The sequence below is a fragment of the Struthio camelus genome, chromosome 9 (genome assembly GCF_040807025.1).
Source record: "Struthio camelus isolate bStrCam1 chromosome 9, bStrCam1.hap1, whole genome shotgun sequence".
In the NCBI taxonomy this organism is placed as follows: domain Eukaryota; kingdom Metazoa; phylum Chordata; class Aves; order Struthioniformes; family Struthionidae; genus Struthio; species Struthio camelus.
Genome location: NC_090950.1, coordinates 3,403,192 through 3,425,251, shown reverse-complemented (window position 1 = coordinate 3,425,251; position 22,060 = coordinate 3,403,192). Strand labels below are relative to the sequence as shown.

Sequence of the window (22,060 nt, the reverse complement as noted above, 5' to 3'; positions counted from 1 at the left end):
TCTGTGTTCCTTCGCCACCGTGTGCCCCCCAGGAGACTGTTCGCCGCCGCGCTCCGACCGCCTTAACCTGGCGCCCGACAGACGCCGCTCCGGCCCCGTCGCCTCCGCGCGGCGGCGAAGCCCCGGCAGGGGGCAGCGGCGGGCGCGCGCGGCCGCCGCTCTGCGCCTGCGCGGCCGCCGCTCTGCGCCTGCGCGGCCGCCGCTCTGCGCCTGCGCGGCCGCCGCTCTGCGCCTGCGCGGCCGCCGCTCTGCGCCTGCGCGGCCGCCCCGCCCCGGGAGGACTCGGCCCGCACCATAGAGGAGGCAGCGGCTGGCTTGCCGTCCTCTCTAGGCGCCTGCCGGAAGCGCCCGCTGGTGGGCAGGGCCGGGCCGGGCCGGGCCGGGCCGGGGGGCGGCGGCGGCGGCCGACCAGGGGCGGAGAGCGGGGCGGCAGCAGGAGGCCGCGCCATGGCGGGGACGGCGCTCAAGCGGCTCATGGCTGAGTACAAGCGTGAGTGGGGGGGGGGGGCGCGTCGGCGGCGCCACCGCTGCTCTTGCGAGGCTTGGGCTACCCGGGGGTCGGGGGAGCGGCCGGGGGGGTGGGGGGCGAGGCCGTGGGGCAAGGGCAGCTCTGGGGGGCTGCCGTGGGGTGGGGAGTGTCTGTGGGGTGGGGGGCGGCCGTGGGGCCAAGGGCAGCTCTAGGGGGCAGCCGTGGGGTGGGGGAGCAGCCTTGGGCAGGGGGCAGCTGTGGGGCAAGGGCAGCTCTAGGGGGCTTCTGTGGGGTGGAGGGCGGCCATGGGGCAAGGGCAGCTCTGGGGGGCTGCCGTGGGGTGGGGAGTGTCTGTGGGGTGGGGGGCGGCCGTGGGGTGGGGGAGCAGCCTTGGGCAGGAGGCAGCTGTGGGGCAAGGGCAGCTCTAGGGGGCAGCCGTGGGGTGGGAGAGCAGCCTTGGGTGGGGAGAGGCCGTGGGGCCAAGGGCAGCTCTAGGGGGCGAGCGTGGGGTAGGGGCTGCCGTGGGGTGGGGGGGTGTCTGTGGGGTAGGGTACGGCCATGGGGTAAGGGCAGCTCTAGGGAGCTGCCATGGGGTGGGGGAACAGCCTTGGATGGGGGGTGGTTGTGGGGCCAAGGGCAGCTCTAGGGAGCTGCCGTGGGGAAGGGGGTGTCTGTGGGGTGGAGGGCAGCCATGGGGCAAGGGCAGCTCTAGGGAGCTGCCATGGGGTGGGGGAGCAGCCTTGGGTGGGGATGGCTGTGGGGCAGGGGACAGCCTTGGGTGGGGAGTGGCTGTGGGACAGTTCTAGGAGGCTGCTGTGGGGTAGGGGGTGGCTGTGGGGTGGCGGACAGCCTTGGGTGGGGGTTGTCCATGGGGTGGAGGCAGCCCTGGGAGGGGGCAGCTGTGGGGAGCAGGGGGGACTCAGGGAGGACAATGCTTGGTGAGGGGAGGAAGGGAGGCAGCTCTGTGGGGTGGGGACAGCACTGGGGGATAGTGCTGGGCCCTGGGACCTCCTCAGTCGTGGCCCCATCCTCCCTGCTGCCCGTTCTGGCACGATCCTGCTTAAAACCAAAGAGGGAAGCAGCGAACGATTAAAACGGCTTTCCTCTTTATTTGGTGTTTTCGGCCACGTGCAAGTTGTTCTTGCTCTTCTCTACTTCTGCAAATCACAGGCCTGTGTGGGAGACTGTCCCAAGCACTGAGTCTGCGTGTGAACGGCACTGCCAACACGCTGTGTTGGACTTGGCTGGTATACGTGTTAGCTGTTTAAGCTATGAAATTGAGAGGTAGTTTATGCACAGCTGACATGTGCCTGGGATTTCTTAGTATGGGGAGCCCAGTCATGGGGGAGGTCTGGAAATCCTAGGCAAGCAGTCAAATCTTTTTATTTTTGCCAAGTTATGTTTTCCAGGTGGAACAAAATGCAGCCAAGGAAGCCTCTATCTCGTAGCTTTGTTACGTGAGAGAGAATTAGATGCTTAGTCGAGAGCTTAATGGCATTGCTGCAGGTAGGAAAAGCATTTAAGCTAGAATTCAGTGTTGAAAGACATAGACTTTTTTGTTTGTTAAAAGTCTGTTTGAGGTGTGAGTCCCAGTTGGAGAAATTTGCTGTGCCAAGTGACTGGTATTCGTCCTGCTAATCCCACCAGAGGGAGCAATAAGGCTATTTCATCTTGCTGCTTGTACGGGAACTGTAGGACTACTGAGGCTCATCTGATTTCTGCAAGGCCAATACGAATAATCTCCTTACCTGTGTGCTTGTGAGGTGCCTGAAGGTGACTTTCGTTTGCAAGAAATGCGATTTGTTTTTTGTTTACCTAGTTATTTTCAGTTTTTGAACTTATGGCTTTTATGTAAGGCAAGGAAGCAGAATAGAAAAAAATCCCAGGTTGTGAGGTAGTAGCTTTGCTAGGTGAAAGATGGCATTAGGCTGTAAGAACTGGCCTCCTGCTTCGTAGTTCAGTGAAGATTGTTTTCAGGGCTTCCAAAGTTTGGCTGGGGAGGAGGAATTGTTTCTCACTGTACCATCATTTGGAGGAAGAATTATCTTCAGTCTCTGTAAAACAGCAGGGTGTCTTTCTAGAGGCATACTTCCTGACACAGCGTCGTGGGTGTTCTCGACCCGGTCTGCGGCGCGCATGTCTCTAAAGTTAGCATCGCGCAGGCATTTGTGCGGGCCAGGGCCAGAATGGGACCACCGCCGCATGGATGGCGGTCGCTCGTGGGAACGAGCGGAGCCCTTTTGTTGCCATTGTACAGGTTAAGCTTGTGCTGATGCAGTGTTCTAGAAACCTGGATTTTTCTATTATCATCCAGAAGCACTGACCTGAAAGCCAGCAGCAAGAAGACTTGGCCCTGCTTTTATCTGTTCGCTTCAATAAACCCCCTCAGTCCCCAAAAGCATTTTTGACCCTCTGTTGTTGCGAAGCTCTGAGATCTTATTAGAATGTCTCATATGAATGAATTGTTCAGGGAAAAATGATGTTTTGTAGCATCAGAAAGAATTGGGCTTAATGTTACAGGAAAGCATTATATGAATCTTCCCTGAATAGTTGCTCGTGTAACTCTTATCATGAACTGAGATAACATCTTGTTTGTGACCTTGTTTTTTAGTTTCCCAACTTTAATCAAATAAACTGTTATGAAATATGAATGTAACCTACGATGACTAACTGTACGGTGCTTCTTACTTCTGGAGGCTTGAGTTAGGGAAGCAGAGTAAGCCCAACTTTTCAGTTTCTGCTGCTGTCTGGAATACCCTGTATTATATGTGCGATTCTAGGATTACGTTTCGTTCTTTTAATGGGTGTTTTGTCAAACTGTGCTGCAAAACACAGAATCAAGCCTAAAGTATAACCCTTTCTGAGTATATTGCAAGAGACCAGTTGTAGCTCTTCAGAAATTGTTCTACCTTGTAGAGATTTTCAGTGAAAATATTTTGAAAAAAGTAAAAATGTTTCCTAGCCTTAAGTAGATAATTCTGCTACCTTTTGCTGCTTTTTTATAAACTAATTAGGAGGCGTCAGGACTGTTGACTATATATGTTTGTGTCTGTGTGTGTGCATGTGTCCCCACAAAATCTTTTTTTTCTTTCTCTCCTTCCCTACCTCTTCCCTTTAGTTATTCCTAGTTGTGGCAGAAATAGGTTGGCAATCAGCGCCTTGCTGATAGGTGTATTTTGATTAACCGTTCTCTAATTCTTCCCTTATTTATTTGTTTTCAGTTTTGGCCTTTGATTTTTCTGTGTGTATCTGTGTTTAGATCTGTTTATTTTTACCTCCTGTGAAAGATGCTTTACTCTGTGAGGACTTTCAACCTGTCGGAGGCCAAACATATTATTAATGCCTTTGGGGAGATGCTGTTAAATGGAAGATGGGTAAAACACTGTGGGTAGCCAGGGGAGATAGATTAATTTTTTTGTCCTTGTTTAGATCTTTATTCACATTTTGGAGTGTATTGATTTTTTGCTGTGCATATCTATTTTTGTACACTGCCAGAACTAGTTTAAAAGAAGATTTATATATATTCACAAAGGACATGTTTCAGTTCTCCTCCTTTTTGCCAAGGCGTTCGGTGGTGTGTAATGATTCCATAGTGAGCAATGAAATGAAATGGAAGCATTGATTGTTTGCACACTCAAAGCTGTCTTGAGTTCCTCATAGCAGTAGTACACTTCAGTAGTGTCAGGTTCTCCATTTCACTCAGGCTCAGCTTAAAAGCAAAGCTTTACTTTAAAGTGTAGCTCCTGTCTTACAGGCTGGGACTTCATTGTGTTTGGGTTTGGAAGCAAGTCTCCTAAACTGCATGCAGCAAAAACACCTTGCAAATCAAATGAAACCAAATGAGATGCCTTGTGGAGGATTTGAAACTGGAAGCTCTGCTCCAAATGCTCTCCAGTGCTTGACAGAGATGTTGTTCTAAATCACTGTGGGCTCCTCCAGCGTGCACCTAACACACACGTCTGAGCAGAAAGCTCTGCAGTCCCCAAACTCCCAGTGACACCCTGAAGCCGTTCTCATCATGTATTTATACATGGCCTAGTGCATTATCTGCCTGCCTTTCTACCAGCCTCAACTCCTCCTTGTGACTCTGTTGCTCCTTTGTATTCCACAGAGACTTTTCTTGTCATGCTAGCCTTTCCCTTTGCCTCTTTCACACCCTTTTGAAACTCTGACTTCCCATTTGAACCTTTGTCCAAATTGTCTGCTAGTCCTTCAGCCTCTCAGAGGTCCTAGGAGGACATTGCTGCTGACAAACTTATCCCATGAGAAGCCTGAAAGCTTGCCTGGTGGTAGGATAATCGAAGGGTGGTGTCAGCATGCTGTTAATCCCATGGATCCTGTTGATTGTAACACTGGTGATTAGCGCTGTGTAAAATTCAAGCATGGGAAGATGGTGGCACAAACAGGTTAACCACCCAGTGATGGCAGCTGTGATGCTCTGCGGGATGATAGCTGCTCCCTTGAATCCTTGTCAGGTCCCAAAGTTGCAGGTGGGGATGAGAGAGCTGTGGTGCTAGCTCATGGCAGGAGGGCCTTGCCGGGGCCCCCTGCGTCTGAAAGCTCAGCTCCAGTTGTCCCAAGGTTCATGAGGTTCCACTCGTCTGAGGTTTTTCTCCTGGACCTGTAGTCACCAGTTAACCATGGGCAAGGAGCTGCAGCACCAAGAGCTCCTGCAAAGTCTTGCTGTTGGTCTTGCTCCTTAGAGAAAAGGGGATCTGGGGAGGTGGTTCTTGGTTTGTTCAGGCCATCTTTCTGGAATAACTGTTGTAGCGTCAGGATCCCCTCTCATTTTTGCCTAAAGTGCCTTGTGACAGATGTTATCCGTGCTCAGCATGGGGAGAGACGTCAGGCAACTGCTCCTGGCCATTATTCAGAAATGGCACAAGCAGGAACAGAGCAAGATGTCCGTGTGGGAGGAATTTAGGTGATGGTGGCTGGTGTATGGATGTGCACCAACGTGCTGCTGTCATGGGTGAGACAGGTAAGAGGACAGCAAGGCATGGCACTTCCTACAGGGGAATAGCTTTCCCTGAGAAAGTATTAAACCATGCATGTAGTGGAGACTTTCAGTCCAGAAGGCTAAACTAAAGGTGACTTAACGTTAACCTCCTGGACCGGGTGTGGCGGAGAAGGGAGGACTATAAGATCTGCTGCTCTGCTTCTGTTGTCCCCTCTTGCTTACTGAGAACTTGTAGAGGGACTGGATGACTGAAGATCCTGAGAATGGAGTAGGAAGCTCTTTGGCCCTAGCTGACTTGCTGTAATCTTCCTGCAGTGAAAGGATAAAACAAGTGCTCTGATCTCATGCTTGTTGTATTCCAATTTCTTACAGCAAGCATTCACCTCAACGTTCCTTGAAAGTTGCCTTGTTTTGATTTCTGTTTTGGAAGCTCTGGTGAGACTAAAGCAGCTAATACCTTGCCAACTACTGGCAATTTGTAGAGAGCTTTGTAGCTCTTGAAAGCTGTGTTTGCAGTTTGAGTGGTCCTTGGCTGATCACAGAGTAGGATGTGACTATGCACGTGTAAAAGGAGTTTTTCCTTCCTAAATGACTAGGTATCCTAGTAACTACTCAAAATTGAAGCTAATGTGCCCCTTCACTTCCCAGTTACTGCTTTGCCTGACCCTCAAGGATGCAAATCGCTTTTGCTCTTCTTGGAGGGGAGGGATGAGCAAGGTGAGGTGGAGAATTGAATCTTCATCTTCCTAAAGAAGGATTATTTTATAGAGACAGCCACAAGATGGAGCAAAATAGTTCCAGGAGCTCCCAAGTTCAGCATCTCCCCGTTTCTTTTTAAAAAACATGTACGAGAAAAGCTGTTGAAAAGATGCAACTATCCAGCTGGAAACACCTGCTCTTTAACGTCATTATTCTCATATTTGGGATGTAGTCTGAAACCGTGACACTGAACATCAATCTGTTGCTGTGCTTCTGAACTTAGGTGAGGAGAGGTCTGTGCCAAAGTTAACTGCGAGCTAAAGGAGCTGGAGAGTTTTGCGCTCTCGCTCTCTCCTGTCAGCATATCTCACTTAACTGTTTTGGGACAAAAACCTGTGCATTGTTTTGTACAGTTTTCATTTGTAACCAAATAAGAATTAGGGTAAGCGTCTCACTCGTTGGTTCCTGACTTCTTTCATTTTCCCTGGTTATGTGTTCACGCTTGTTTACACGCACGGGAATTTTGTGTTGTATTTTCTGCGGTTGCTCTTTATGTGTTACGGGTCGCTACCCGTCTGCAGGGGATCGATTGGGAAACAATGTTCTAGATAAGCGCTTCAGAGCCCTTACTTAAGTTGGCCTAATTACTGTCACCTCCTCGGATCTGACACCCTTGGACCTCTGCCTCCTCACGCCTAGCCTGCTGGCTGCTCTGCCTCCAGCTCAGAGCTGCCTAACTGGTGGTCAGCCCCCAAATCTTTGATGTGCCTGGGTCCAGCTGGACTTTGCCTTACAAACGTTATCACCCCGAGTGACTCCAGAGATTGGCAGTAAAGAGAGTTGATCGTCGTTACCCTAGATAGTAGAAAGGAATAGCTATTATTTCATCTGCACGCAGGTTGCTGTGCTTCAGCAGGCTTGGAGTGAGGCACTGATGCTGCAGTTGACGGTAGCTGATGAATTGGGAATTGTATCAGCGTCCTGCAGAAACTGAGGGCTGATTAATTGAAACTTGCTGTGTGTGGTCACGACTGCTTTGTTTGTTTGGTCTCTTTTTTTCTTGTGTTTTCCAAGCCACGCAGAGGGAGTCAGGTTAGATCCAAGGTACATAGGCACTTGTCAAATCTCGTGCTTCTGCTCCTTCACCTTTTTGTGTTGCGTTTTGTGTTTGCATTAAGATGCCGTCAATGATGAATCGATGCAAAGTGCTTACAGGAATACAAATCTCCCTTTCTCCAGGTTGTTGAGTTTGCGCCTCCAGATGCCATGCAGTGCTCTAGGAGAAACATGTTTCTCATGCTTTGTGGAAAGAGAGTTTCTCTTTCCTTCCTTCCAGTTTTAAATTGTTACCCACTTGGAAAACTCATTTTGAGAGCATGAAAAATCACAAGACCCCAAATAATTTTCTTTAGAAACTTAAGCCTTGCATGAAAAAGTTAAATCGTCAGCAGTGAGAAACTGGGCCTTCTGGTTCTGAAGTTTTGCCCAGTAAAGCATGGCAAAGCAGTCTTCCCACAGTATTGTTGAGCTTTCCTCCATGAGCGTTTGCTTCTGGAGCCTTGGTGCTGAGCTGCGGCAATCCAGCTGCCAGCTGAAACCTTCAGACTTGGAGGTGCCTTCGTGTTAACCTTCCCTGTGTTTTTTTTTCTACAGAACTGACCTTGAATCCACCAGAAGGGATAGTAGCAGGTGAGGAACAGAACAGAGTGTGTGCACCGTGAAGTTGTAGCCTTACCTGCTGGTAGCTTTAAACATTGTTTTGTTTTTTTCCTTATAGGTCCTATGAACGAAGAGAACTTCTTTGAGTGGGAAGCTCTGATTATGTGAGTTAATGCTGTTTTGTATCTGAAATCAGCACTCGTAGTCTATGGTTAGCTTTCAGGGGAATAAGAACGTAAAAAAAAATCTTAATTCTGCGTAACATCGACTTCAGCCTGCCTTTGCTTGGGAACTTCTTGTCCGCCCCATCTGGAATTTAAACTGTGACAGGGGCGTTACTGGGCTTGAGTGGTGATCTATTTTGCTGGCTTTGTACAGCTATTATAATTAGAAACATTCGGCATGTGTAACTCATATTTTACAGGAATCACCATTTGCGCTCCACTGAATTCCGTCATGTGTATGAACGCTGTAGGAAACAATAAATTGTTTGTAGATTGCACAAACTTGTTGGGAACCTTGTTCAACTGCAAATATAGAATAGGCTTTCTCACGTTGTGAGTAGAACAAAATATACAGCTTACCAGTGATAGGAGAAAAAAAATCAGTACCTACAATAAGCTTGCTTATTCAAATTTCTTCTAGAAAAATGAAAGGGGATAGATCTGACAAAAGTATTCAAACTTTAAAAAATTCTTCAAAATCTTTTAAAATTCTTTAAACTTCACGATTCAGCTGATGTTGAAAAGGGATTGTCAGGTGCAGTGGTTCCATGTCTGACTCACTAGCTGTTGTATTTTGTGGGGGTGGCAAAGACTTCTTTACAAAGCCTTGTTCTCCTCCTACTACTACTCCTAAGCTGATGAGTACAGTTGTTCGCAGCAAGATTTAACTGGAAAGGAGGTAATCTTCTGGACAATCTTCTTGTCCAACATCTTACAAGCCTCTTTCAGTTAACTTACTCATGATGTACCTGGGAATTTTGAATGCATGGAATAGCTGGTGATTTCCTAGAAATTACAGTTCTAAATCAGTGGGGGGGGGGGGGGAAGAGAGATCTCTGACAAGTTATACGAATGCCACAGTTTTACAAGTTCAAGAAGCTTCAAGAAGCTCCAGCCTGCTAACTTTATCTTGAAACTGGTGATCTGTTAGAGTTAATTGAGGCTCTCATTTGGAGCTTGTATTTCAAGTATTCTTTAGTAAAAGGTGGTGATTTACTTGACTTCAGGCAGGGCCAGGTGGTCCTTGTACTAGTCCCTGGGGACACTGGCAGAGGACAGAGATAGGAGCAGGCCATGGCTGTTTCCTTGTTCTGGCTGTATCTGCTGTGGTCTTGGAAGGTATTCTGCAGAACCAGTAGTGCTCAATGACGTGATTCTTGATCATCATGCGTGGAAGAAGTTGATTGATTTGGTTGGTAGCTCTACTTAAAGTGTGTTGTCTAAGGGTGAAGGTTGAGCTTTCAGACTTGGTGTGGTAAAAGGATAATGGTTTATAGGCTAGAACTCTGTCTTTTGGGAGCATGCACACAAGCCACGCAAGAGCGTTACCAGATCACCTGCTCCGTGCAAGCTGGCTGTAGAGGTGATCTTACTTTGAGGCAAGTGTGAGGCTCTGAGTTGCTTTAGGCCTTGGTAAAAGGGGATCTGGATTGCCAATGTTTATTTGCTGAGTGGTATTAAGAGTTTGCAGATGTGTCTGCTGATATGCAGCAGTTTATCTTAACATAATCAGGTCATATGTCTGAATTCTTTTCTCTGTGAGAGTACTGTTATTTCAAAAGTATTTTTGACTAGCTGTGACTTCCAGGTAATTCTCTCTCCTGAAGATAAACACTTAACATGGAAATAGGTAGTTAATTGTCCAACACCAAAGATACTGGCTGCAATGTCTAATGCTTTCTCTTCTTTCTGGAAATGGGGTAGTTATCACTTTTTAAAGCATGACCTTCATAGTGGAAGGAATCTTAATTCAGAAAGCTGTGCATTGCTTTGATTTAATGCATTTCTTGGAATGTGGAAGGAAGTTCCTGTCTGTCAATACTTTCTCATAGCAGAGATTTTGTGGTTGATTAGAGCTTTCATGGAGGACACACAGAAGTACTTTTATATTTAATTCATTACATAGAAAACATTTTTTCCCAGGTTTCCCGTAACAAAAACTTAAACAGCAGAGGAGCGGCTTGCAAACTTGAAAGCCCTTTCAAGTGCTGAATGTTGAGCTTGAGGTCTTTGTCAGCACACACTGAGGGGCGGAGGTGTTTTAATTTTGGTTTCTGCATTGTGTGTGTATGTGTGTCATAATAAAATTATATTTAAACATTGCTAAATTTTGAAGCTGTGGCACAATAGCAACATGTTGTCCCTAAACATGCTTGGTTACTTTCATCCCTTTACAAAACTCTATTAATAAAAATGTTTGAGTACGTTTGGAAAGCAAGCTAAATAACTTGTTTGTATTTGGCTGTGATAATCTCCTTGAATGTTTTGTAATCCCAGATGTACTGTGTGAAATTCTGGGAATGAAACAGAAGTGCAAGTTAAAGCAAGATCATCCTCAGATTTGAGACAGATGAAGCATAAAAGATAAGTAAGGAACATATTAAGGAAACAGCAAACAGAACACTTTTTTTCTTCTCTACCCCCAATTTGTGTAAAGCACATATAATCTCACACAAATAAGGAAAAATGAGACCTGAGAGAGAAGTCCAAGATATCATCCATTTATCAGTCCAGAGGTGGGCTGGGTAATGTTACAGAGATTGATGTAAGAGCTTGGCTTGGAGATAAAATTATCTCTTTAATAGTAATAATAATTTCTATTTCTGGTGTTCTTACCTGCAGCAGTAATGCTGGATATTGCATAAATGTGAAGGTTATATTGATATGCATGCATGATAGAGCAGTTCTTATACTTCTGAAGTGTGTATATTTGCCTTGATCCAGAAGTGAAAATGCAGCGTGGTGGTAGTCTTTTTAAATCATAAGGGTTTAGAGCCTGATGGAAAATGCACCCTTTTGATAAGGCATCCAACAGTAGCTTAATTAGTGTATTTATGAAAACCAGATCTTTGCAACAGGGTGATTTGTTCATGATGATAAATAGTCCTAACATGTCAAAAGAGTTCATCAACATACTGCTTAATTCCTTAGCGCTGCGTGGGGTCCAGCAACCTACACTGTGTTGTCTAAGTTCATGAATTTAACATTCGAAGTCCAAGTGGTTTTGTCCTCTTTGGTCAGGCTTATGAACTTCAAAAATGTTGGCTTATGAAAGTGTGTGTTGCTATTAAAGTTTATCCCCAAAAGACAAAAAACCCACATAATTGTTAAGAAGTTTATTAGTTTAAAGGTTGCTTGAAAAATAAACAGTATAAATTGAAGCCATCTTATCAAAAAACCTGTCTAGAAAGGTAATTAGATCTATATATAGACTTATGACTTTTGTTTTGTTTAGCGTGGAATTCCCCTTTTCGGCATCTGATGACTGTGCGTTTTGGTCTTTTTCCAGCTTCTTTTACAAATAAGAAGCCATTTACAAATGTACTTGAAGGTATGACTATAGAATTAACTGTCCTTATCAATTTGCTTCTCCCTCCTATTTTGGCAGACACCTGCCAAGCTTTTCTTCCCCCACCTTCATAATTAATATCTAGCTCATGGAGTTAAGAGTTTCTCATCTCCGCGTTATGTCACGTATCATCAGATTTCTTTATAGCCTGATTTGCTCTGCATTCAAGTTCAGCTTCCTTGTATGTAGCACGTACGCTATGGGAATGGAGTAACTTTTTGTTAGCTTCCTATATTCATATGGATGTCCTTGTCATAGTCTCTTGGAACAATAAAGAATAGGAAAGAAACAAATATATGAACATAAAGAAAAGGTTGATGAAGGCACTGTTCACAGGAACTGGGTCAGAATGTAATCTGAATGTATAAGTACCAACAACTTAACGTTTTTCCTACCCGTAACTGAATGTTACTTTTTTCAGTTCCTGCTGCTCTGAATGGTTTGTGTGGTATTGCCGTTTGTAGGTGAACTTCTGTGGTGGTTGGGAGGACTATTCTTAGACTACAGAAACCTACAAATTTCTTTGTGATCCTTTAGGCTGAAAAGGACTAAATGAAGTAAATGTTAATTGTGAAGGACTGTTTGGATCCTCTCCTAGGTTTTGTGCAAATCCCTAGCCTCTCTCACACAGTAAGCAGCCTGGTTGCCTACCAAGTCTTTTTATGCCACACATAAAATGGCTAGAGGAGAAATGATGTCCCCTCCCCAATGCTTGAAGTTTGTACAGTAGCATCATGTAGGGAAAAAGATGCAAAGACTGCCTGCTTTGCAAACTGTAGAGAGTCTTAGATTGAGCAGCCTTAGGATAAGGTATTTCTTACAGAGTTACTGCCACAAGCATCTAGAGAATGAGTGCCTTCCATGCGCAAATGGTTAGTGATAGCAAGTGCTCTCTCCTTTAGGGGTATGGAAGCTTTGCTTAAGGTAGTGCTTGCTTAATATACTGGACTGTTGGCTCAGTGCTGTTTGCTCAGTGGGAAGGTTTCACTTCTGCACGGTCTGGATTTTTCTTGGAGGAATCCTAATCAGATCCTCAGTACTCTGAACTCCAGCTAGCAGCTCCGATGAGATCATAGCATAAGGCATCAAGGCTTTGGAAATCTGAAGCACTTTGAAATCTCTACAGAACAGGTGGTGCAATTGCAAAAGGTGCTGTACTCTTTACCTTCTTGGTCCTGGTGATATCCTATTTGAAGTGAAAGGGATGCTGTCAGGTTTGAATTTTGTGCCCTTCTGAGCGATTTGTAGTTGCAAATGCTGCTTTGGATTAACTTCAATAATTTCTTTGAACTTGATCCCGGCAGTAACGAATGGCTAAAACAAAAGCAGTTTCCACACTTAATATAGGGCCTAAAAATGGAGCACATTGGGTTAACGTATCTGACAGAAGAGCCCTTAAGGCTGTGTGTTTGCTCTCAAAGAGGACATTAGACACGCACCATCTTTTCAATGTGTGTATGTACATACTCTTAGAAGTTCAACAATAAGCCTTTAAAATGCAGCTGGAATTAAAATGCTTATGAAAATACACTTTGAGTTTACTCTCAGATGCAGAATTGAATCCCGAATGAATAGGAGAAAGACCAGAAAGGAGACAAAAGTGATTGGGATGGTTTAGCTTTGATTCTTGCAATACAATGATGCATTTCTCTGATCTTGCATGCAAATGTCAATATTCAGGTTTAAAAGGCTTATTGCTTGTGTTTATGATTCTCTGAGATCTACCAGCCAAGTCTGTCGAGTCCCAGAATTTAACAGGGTGAGCCTCTTAGGGCTTTGGATTCTGTCGGTCGCAGCTTTCTGTTTCCTTAGGGTGTTGTTGCAGTCTTAACTCTAAGGAATCTTTGATCATTTGGCTTAGAAATTTTATGTTCTTTCTGGCATGGAGAGTGTGTTTGTGGGTTGGGAGGTGGAAGAACGTGTATGTTCCTAAGCTTTATTTCCAAGACAACGTGGCCCTTGTTTGAAGAGCTTTCTGCTGAATACATGAGGTTTCCTTGGCTAAGATTTTTGGTGATGAAGCTCGTTCCCTGATCTTTCCATTCAGGGGAGATGATGTTTGTTTTATAAAGTCCAAATGGTTCATCAAGTTTGAATAAATCATGTCGAATAAACTCTTTTGCTCCTCTTCCAAGTATGTTTTGTGTAGAAAGGGTAAAATAATTGTCTTTATATTCTCACTTGATTGCGCTTTGAACTACATGATGAACACAAAAGACAATGTTTCTACAAGAACCCTGATGAAGCCATTTGTTCTCAGTGTGCATTTGAGGGAGTGAAAACTAAATACCTTAACCCTGTCAAGAAGCATGTTGTCCTATAACTAGCAATTATAGCCCCTGAGTTGTGTTTTTATTTTTGCAAAACATTACTGGGCTTTGTTTGCATCAGATAGTGATAAGTGTTTGTGTGATTATGCTCCATACTGGCAGTATGAATCGTCTTAGGTCAATTAGATGACTCCTTGTCTAATCCTTGTTTTAGAAATTATTTTTGAGCTGCAGTATTTGACATCTCTGTCTATGCAGCATAGCAGTATCTTCAAAGACGCAGAAGTTCCACACCTGCCTGTGCTTTCCCTTGACGTGCAGACTCTCAAATCCTGGAACATGCCTTGGAGCCAGATACTCCAATTATATCCAAACACACCCTGCTAATTAAGCAGTGTTGTGACCTTCCTAGTAATTTAGTGTGCAAGCTTTGATTTCCCCCTTCCCTCCCTCACCCCGTCTTTGGATTTAAGTTTATGAGGTGTAGGGTAAGAGCGCGTTAACTCTTTGTCTTCTTGAGAAGATGATGATATAGCCCAAACCTAAGATGTGTCGTTAGACAAGACTTTGAGTGAAAGAAATATTGAGAACTGTGCTGTGGTAAATAGCTTTTTGTCTGTTTCTAGGGGTCCTGAAGACACCTGTTTTGAATATGGTGTTTTCCCTGCTATTCTCAGCTTTCCACTCGACTATCCATTAAGTCCTCCGAAGATGAGGTTCACGTGTGAAATGTTCCATCCAAACAGTAAGTTTGATGCAGCAGGATATTTGAGGGGGGAGTGGGTTGCTTTTGCACCATGAAGAAACAACTTTTGCAGCAGGACAGCTGGTATTCCTTACTAAGAGTGGTTCACTTCCTTTCAGACCTTGAGTATGCTGTAGGAGTGTTTGGCCATCCAGCAGTTCTGCTCTGTCTTAGGGTCCTGCTCTCTCTATCATATTAATCTTCAAATATCTTTTGGTCATAAACAGTCTGATAAAGAGCACAGCAGTTTGACTTCCTTTAAAGATCATTCCAAGAATACTTGAAACCATTGCACAAGTAGTCCAAAGATAAATGTTTTGTACATGATATGAGATTTTGTAAAATAATAGAGTCAGGGAAGACTCTTCTCAGTGTTCCTCTGTGACTGGTGTTTAAGTAGTCTGGTGTTATTTTAGCAAGTGAAAATTGGTTCGTACTGACTAAAGTTTGGATGCAGCTTTACTTAGCAGCATATTTTTTCCCATTAAATCAGGGGTGGTGACATCTCTGATGTGATCATTCTGAAATACAGAGTCTGTCCAAACACCTGACAGATTCGTGGGCCTTTAGGATTTTGTTGGCCTTGTCTCTGCAATTCTGGTGATGACAGTATCCCAACTGCATTATCTTAAGACTTTTCCGTGGAAAAGCTCCCTTTACAGCCCAGAGCTCTCTTTTCTGGGGTAGGCCTTGATGTTCTTAGTAAAATTGTTACTTATTGCATCTGTTAAATCAACACTGATTGTGTAAAGATTGTTTATCATCACCCAGATTTGATGGGCTGCATCCATGTTCTAGGCTTTTAGGCCTCAGGAGCCTAAAAGCAATAAAAGGAAAATGCTGCCCTCTTGCCTAGCGTTTCCTTCCAAGCCGACATCCCTGCGCTTGCATGACAAAAATCTTAATCTCATCTGGGAATCTATTTGTTTCAACCAATTCCAAGGAATTTTGCAATTTCTTGAAGTTTCTCTCTCTCTCTTTTTTTTTTTTTTTTTTGCCTTCTCAAAACACCACTGACATAGATTCTTGCCCATTTAATCCACAAACAAGCCTGTCTTTCCGTTCTCCTCTGGGGGGCACATCTGCACTGCGCAGTGTAGAACCGTGCAAAGCTGCCCAAGGCAGTTTAGCGTCACCTACGTCGCTATGATGTCTGCAGCAGCGCAGCTTGGCACCTGGAAGGGGTATGGCCACATCAGCACGTCGCTCCAACTGCACTCGCTCACGCAAACTTCTTGGCAGTACTGGTCTCCATGAGCAAATCCATGTCCATGCTATATTCTGCTTTGCTTGTTCTGGGCTGGGCTTGAGAATCTCCGCTCGGAGCTGCGTTGCATGAGCAGCCTGCGGCGTTGGTAGTCAGGATGGGGTGCGGAGAAGCTCACGCTGCCTGACTGTCACGTGTTGTAGCGTGTCTCTACACCTGGGCACTTCCTCCACAGAATTGGCTGGAACGTGTGGGATGCTCAGCTGTTAATGTAAATTTGAGAGCACCAAAAGTAGATGCTCAAACCTTTCTTCTCGGGTGCGATTGAGGTGGTCTGGTTACACCAAGAAAGGCTGTAGAAATGGCGGCCATGCTGTGCTTTTTGCATTCCTTAGATGTTTACGCCATCTGTGAGAAACTGCAAGGGAATTGTTTTTTGTTTTTTTTTTTTTTTAAATGCCCTATTTTCTTGTCCTTGCAGCATTTGTGCTGTGTGTAGGGGGAATTGCAACACCATGGAATTCTCTTCTCTTACAATAAAATGGTTTCAATGGATGCTTTGGCAAAGATAACTTCAAAGTAGCAATTAATGAGAAGTCTTGTGTTGACGTTTAGCAACAAAATGGGTGATGTGTACTTCTTCCTGGAATTGGCCTTTCCTGTCTTGTCTATGCTTCTGTAATCTACTGTTTTAAATGAGACGCTGCATAGAAACATTAGAGTAACTTACAGGTGAAGTATCTTCTACCAGTGTGTTTTTAACTTGCAGGGGGAAATGCTGATTCAGCATGTGCTGTTTTCATCTCTTCCAGCTATGGCTAGACCAGCTCCAATCCCCAGCCTGGGGCTGCAGGAGGGGGTGTAAATATAATAAAAGTCTTTCAGAGCACTTACATGTTCCTGACTTGTACAGACATTAGCTGGGTGAGTGGAAGGATCTGGAAACAAGCATAACCGCTTCCAGCGGTCATTCACCTTTTTTTTTTTTTTCCTGGCAAAGATACAGGTTTGGTCACCAGAGGAATACAAGCAGCGAAAGTACTAGGTAAAAGTGTAATTTCTTGGGACACTGCTGAATTAGGCCACGTTGCAAAAGCAGCATTTTGACCTCCGTTGTCTTTCGGTGCTGCCTGTTCAACCTCTCTCTGGCCTCCTTCTCAAGTCAAAGGAGGCCTGTCCAGCGTGTGAGAAGACTTGCACTGATGCAGCAGGCGCTTTGCTTATGTTAAAGCTGGGAGGGGAAGACATCTGTCTCCTTAATTGATAGGTTACCTTTTTTCTGTGCGCTTTAATGCACCTGAGCTTTAAGCAAAAATGAAAAAGTGATGTGAACTCTCAGTAATGTTCAAATCGAAAGCAATTATTTCGTTTGTAACATGCTGTTTTTCTCACCCTGCTGCAGCAGCGCAAGTTTGCTTGGTTCTTTTTATGAACTCAATCCAGTGAAAGACTCAAACGTATGTTCAGTGCTGTATGACTGTTACCCTTTGGTTTAAGCAGAGCTACTCACCTACTTGGGGTTATATCTGCACATAAATACTTGGCTTGTTCCAACGAGCGACATCTCTTATATTTTCTCAAGGAACCTATCACCAATATCAAGTGATTTGAGTGCTCCTAGCAGGCTTCTGTTGGGAAACTATGACCCTAGTTTGTTAGAGCTGTGTAAAGGAAGATTTTGCTAGATTTTTATCTTTCTAGTTCTGTGTGCTCTTGCCTTTGGAAGAAGACATTTAAAACTGGTTTTAACATCAGTCAGATGAAGGCAGAATCAGAACATCCATCTCTGCTGCGAATGTGGAGTGGCCAAGTGTTTCCCTTGAGTAACAGTCCTTTCTGCTTCTTGCACAGTTTACCCAGATGGGAGAGTTTGCATCTCTATTCTCCATGCTCCCGGGGACGATCCCATGGGATATGAGAGCAGTGCTGAGCGGTGGAGTCCTGTGCAGAGCGTTGAAAAGATCCTGTTGTCAGTCGTTAGCATGCTGGCAGGTAAGGACTGGTGCTCTGTTAGAGGTAGCTTAAGTAGCAGTTCTTGAGGCATAGCTAGAGCTTCTCCTTGATGGTTGATTTGTTAACCAGACAAAAGATGCCCACACTCTCCTCTGCAGCAACCAAGAGTTCCTAAAGACATAATATTAATTAGTTTATTAATACACCAATTCTCTGAAAATCATTGAAAAAAATAACAAGCCTGAATTAGTAAACAGGTAGTTTCCAGGTTTGTGGGTGACTGCATTGCATTTCTTCCCAGTCTGCAGCAATTAACTACATGGTGATGGTCAGGTGGCGGGTTCTGTGGCTCAGCTGGCTCTCTGCTGCTGTGCAAAACCTGTGCTCTGGCTTTACAGCTACTGTGGTGTCTGTTCAGCTCTTGAAGGTCTTTTAGAGCTTTGATTACTGCTTCTGTTGGATTTAGCTTTAGCAGCTGAAAGGTTATCAGGTGGATCTAATCAGTATGGTAAATTGGAGTCTGTGGCCCCTGTGATTCACAAACCAGCTCCCTCCATTTCTGTTTGTTGGTATGCTAGGCTGGGAAATGTATCCCGTTCTGCCATCTCTGATTTAGAGGAAGTCTCCTTGAGAAGAAGGGTGTGGTGAATAACTTCTTGATTAACCTCTCAAAGGGCTTTCCCTAAAGCCAGCAAGGATTCAGATCAGATCTGTCATGTACATCTCCCTGAGGCATGGGTCTTTTTCCACATTCTTGATAGAGCCACTGAATTGCCTGAGGACAGAAGTGTATCCCTTATAATCAGTCTTGTGCGATAAAGGTTTAGATATTAAAGGCAACAAAGCTGAACAAAAAGAAAGCATCAGATTCCTATGTGCTGACCATTTTAGCTTCAGAACAGTAAGCTACTATTGGGAAGCTACCCAGATGAACATCTGAGCGCTTCATTAGGCTGCCCATGGCCTTCAAGAACTTGGCTTGTGGTACAACCTTACTTAGACTGGGAAGTCATCTGCGCTCTTGTGCTCTGACTGTGCATCCTGATTCCCCAAGGCTTGTGGAGGAACTAATACAGACAGCTTCTTTCCAGCTGCTCACAAACTCTCAGCTCTGGCTCTGCAGATAGCGTAAGCCCTGAGCACACCAAACTGAGTGACTCGTGCGTCTGTTCCCACTGATGGCTTTTAATGGCAGATTATCTGCGTTGTGTCAAGAAAGACACGAGCCCAAGAGGTCTACCATGAACTGGGCTGTGGAGGATTCAGACTAGCATGTGAAATAAAATGGGTAGCCTATGTTGTATCTCAATGACTTGTATAAACGTGTGACAGTTGTCCTGCTGTACGCTTACCGCGAGCCTGATAAGCCCCATGCCTTAGCTTACCTCTGTACAAAAATAAGTGTTTGAGTCACAGGGGCTTAATGCACTCCACAAAGCACTCTGAAATCCTCAGATGAGAGAAGTTGCAGAAAGGAAAGGATTTTATGTTTTTTCCATAGAACAAGCCATCCAAAAGAGTGTCAGAGCCTGTTTGGGTGGCCTGATGGGGGCCTTATGTCTGGGAAACTGCAGAAACAGAACAAACATTTTGCGAGGAGCAGTTTGCAGTTTTAAAAACCCTTGACAACACCACTGGTGACACATTGTGTTATTCCATGCGCATACTGGGGCTCAGCTCCTGAGAGCATGAGCAAAATTAAACAAAATCTTACTACTCTGACACCTGTTTGTGACCTAAACTCTACCTTGCTGTCATATCCTCTTGTGATCAGTGAAATAACAACTGTTTGGGGCAGCCAGTGCCTGGAACTGGATTTCCTTTAAGGGTGTTTCCATAATCCCAAGCAGGGAAAGGTGCCGAAGTCACAGGGGAGTGGATGTGCAGGGGCATTATTGAAAAAGCGAGAGTCTTGCTGAATTGCCTGCCTGCCCACTTATCTTTCCATCTTTCTCGTTTCAGAGCCAAACGATGAAAGTGGAGCCAATGTAGATGCCTCCAAGATGTGGCGGGAAGACAGAGAACAATTTAACAAAATTGCCAAGCAGATTGTGCAGAAGTCACTTGGACTTTAAGCTCCCAAAGAGACTGCAATGTTTTGTATTTCTCTCCACCTGAGAAAGAGCAGCGCTCAGTGCTGGTACCAAAAAGGCAAACTTTGCAAAAACCATTGGCCTAGTTCTTCTCATTCATCCTTTATTTACCATCTTTTTTTCTACTTCCACTGCTCCAGAGAAGCCTCTAGTTCACTCACTAAATTGTCTGGCAAAGGGATTTATTGTTAAGAAAAAATATTTGGGCAATCCTGTTTCAAAGGCTGTTTGTTGCTACCTCACTTCGTGGTATGGGAAGCTTGGAGACTTTGCAATCTAGAGCCCACTTCGGTCCATCTGCTGTTTGAGAACAGAACTGTTTTAGATGACCTTCTGGAAGAATTAGTTTTACATTTGTATAGGCAACGTTGCGTCTGGAGCACCAGTAGGCAGAAAATGATTCTGTAAATTTTATGATGCTGGGAAAGTTAGAGATGGCGTTTGCAGTCAGAACTGAATTGAAGAGTTAGGTTAGCAAGGGAGGCTGTAAAACAAGGATATAATCAGAATGGTTTAGTGTAGAAAGTGATTTTGCACCATGTAAATTTAAGAGAAGATTGAGGCAGTTGTTGCCAGTGACGGGCTAGTGGTCTAGAGTAAGCTGGTATTCCCATATTACACTGTGAATCCGTATTGAGCCTTTGAGTCAGTGTTTGCTTAGAAGTCCCCCAAACTGCTGTATTATTCCATAAAGACACTCAGTATAACCTTTGGTTGCAATTAGATGTGCAATAGGCAAAGACTGGATTCTTAAACGCTTTGGTCCCGTTCACTGTGGGCTAGGTCATCTGCATCCTGAAAATCCAAGGAGAATGTGTTCACACTTTTGGGAATGTAAAATATCTCCTCAGCGTGTTGAGAACATCTAGGTACTGATGGCCTTTGCCATTACAGCCCAGATCACTCCTTTTTCAGGTAAATGAGCAAAGACTAGCTTGATCGATTTTAAATGAACTGTAACACACTTTATGATGACTGCTCGTGCGTATTTAAATTGGAGTCAGAGAAAATCTCAGTTCCGTTTTCTAGAGGATGGAAAGAGGCACATTTAAAACTGCAGAGTGCTGAGGCCAACTTCTGGTGTGGAGGGTGTAGGATGGTGAGAAATACCAGCTGCAATGATCAATTTGTAAAACCGCTTTGGGGCCGCTGATGACCTTTGTGCTTTGCAAGTGAATCTTTTGTCGGGGTCCAAATCTTCTCCAGTGTATTGCAAGCAATGACACGCACGTTGGTAGCACACGGAATCAGATTTTGTTGGCCATTTGAAACAGGCTAAATTTGAGAAGGGCTTTCTTTTTCTACGAAACGCGTGCGAAGGAGTCATACTGTGGAGAAAGCTTTACGGAGGTGCTTGTGTGCATGTGCGTGTGTAAAACTTACCAGTATTTGATGGCTTGCTATCCATGCTGCATATTCACGTGCTGCAGATCACAGTGTGCCATCTTTCTGTGTCCCTGAAGAGTTTGTATTGCTCTAACTTGCTGAGTGGACCTCTGTGTGCAAGTAATTGTAGCTTCGGTGCAAGAGTCGAGGGGGACCCAACGTAATTTGAGAGCAGAGAGATTGTGAAATAGTATTGTACCTAACTAGTATTTCAAGGCAAACAGGAAAATGTAGCATTTATGTGCAAACTGAGAGCGTCTTGGAATTGGAATAGATGGTGTGCAGCTCATGGGAGCACTGCAGCCCCTTTTGGAAACAATACTGGGAGAGGTCTGCATGCCACATAGCGTATAATTGATTAAGCAGACATGGCAAAGCTGGGCTCTTTTTTTTTTAAAGCGTGGAGTATTTTATTCATGTGTGCACACTCATTATCCATATTTTATGGTGGGATTTAGTCTGTATACTGAAAATAAAGAGATTATATTTTCTCCTTTCGTAAAAGTATACATATGTGTTTCTCTGTTTTTTTGTGGGTAAACAACTGGTCAAGAGAGTCCAGTTCTAACTTGGGCCAAAGGAGTGAAGGGGTTTATTCTAATGCAGTTAAAACACAGGAGGTGCTTTATCGTAATGGAAGAGCTGACGTAGTTGATCAGGCTTTCCAGACAGATGTCTTGTCTCAAATGCTGACAATCACTTGATATTTCAAAGGAAAGCGTAAAAATTCAAGTAGCCAGCAGATGTGAAGTTTACTTCTCACAAAGGTCTTGTTATGATCTATGTATCTGGCCTTAGGAAGGTCTTGTTATGGCCATCGCTGAATCATGAATTTTAATATGTCAGCAGTCAAAATCTGCTGATGTTAGCTCATGGATTTGAGACGGACAATTAGATGTCTGGTTCCTACTGAGAATTTCCATAGTCCCCAAATCGCTGTTGCTTAAAAATAAAACCTTTTATTTTTTTAAAGTGACTGGCATGCAGGAGGTTTGCTGAATCAGTTGTTTTGAGTCACTGGAGTACTTTTACCACTGAATATTAGC

The 22,060-nt window shown here is 44.6% G+C and overlaps 1 protein-coding gene across 4 annotated transcripts; it reads left to right on the top strand.

The window, feature by feature from the left end:
- Window positions 1-303: 303 nt before the first annotated feature.
- Window positions 304-21,521, top strand: UBE2G2 (ubiquitin conjugating enzyme E2 G2). 4 transcript variants are annotated; one of them, XM_068954668.1, is made up of 7 exons: window positions 368-490; window positions 7,782-7,817; window positions 7,906-7,951; window positions 14,257-14,375; window positions 16,583-16,627; window positions 17,434-17,574; window positions 19,498-21,521. In XM_068954668.1, exons 1-7 carry the CDS (start codon window positions 448-450, stop codon window positions 19,608-19,610), a joined length of 543 nt encoding a protein of 180 aa, XP_068810769.1. In that variant the 5' UTR covers window positions 368-447; the 3' UTR covers window positions 19,611-21,521. The 4 variants fall into 4 exon arrangements, with proteins under 4 accessions (XP_068810771.1, XP_068810769.1, XP_068810770.1 ...); XM_068954669.1 differs by lacking the exon at window positions 368-490 and adding an exon at window positions 1,881-1,975; XM_068954670.1 differs by lacking the exon at window positions 16,583-16,627 and having other exon boundaries at window positions 304-490.
- Window positions 21,522-22,060: the final 539 nt, after the last annotated feature.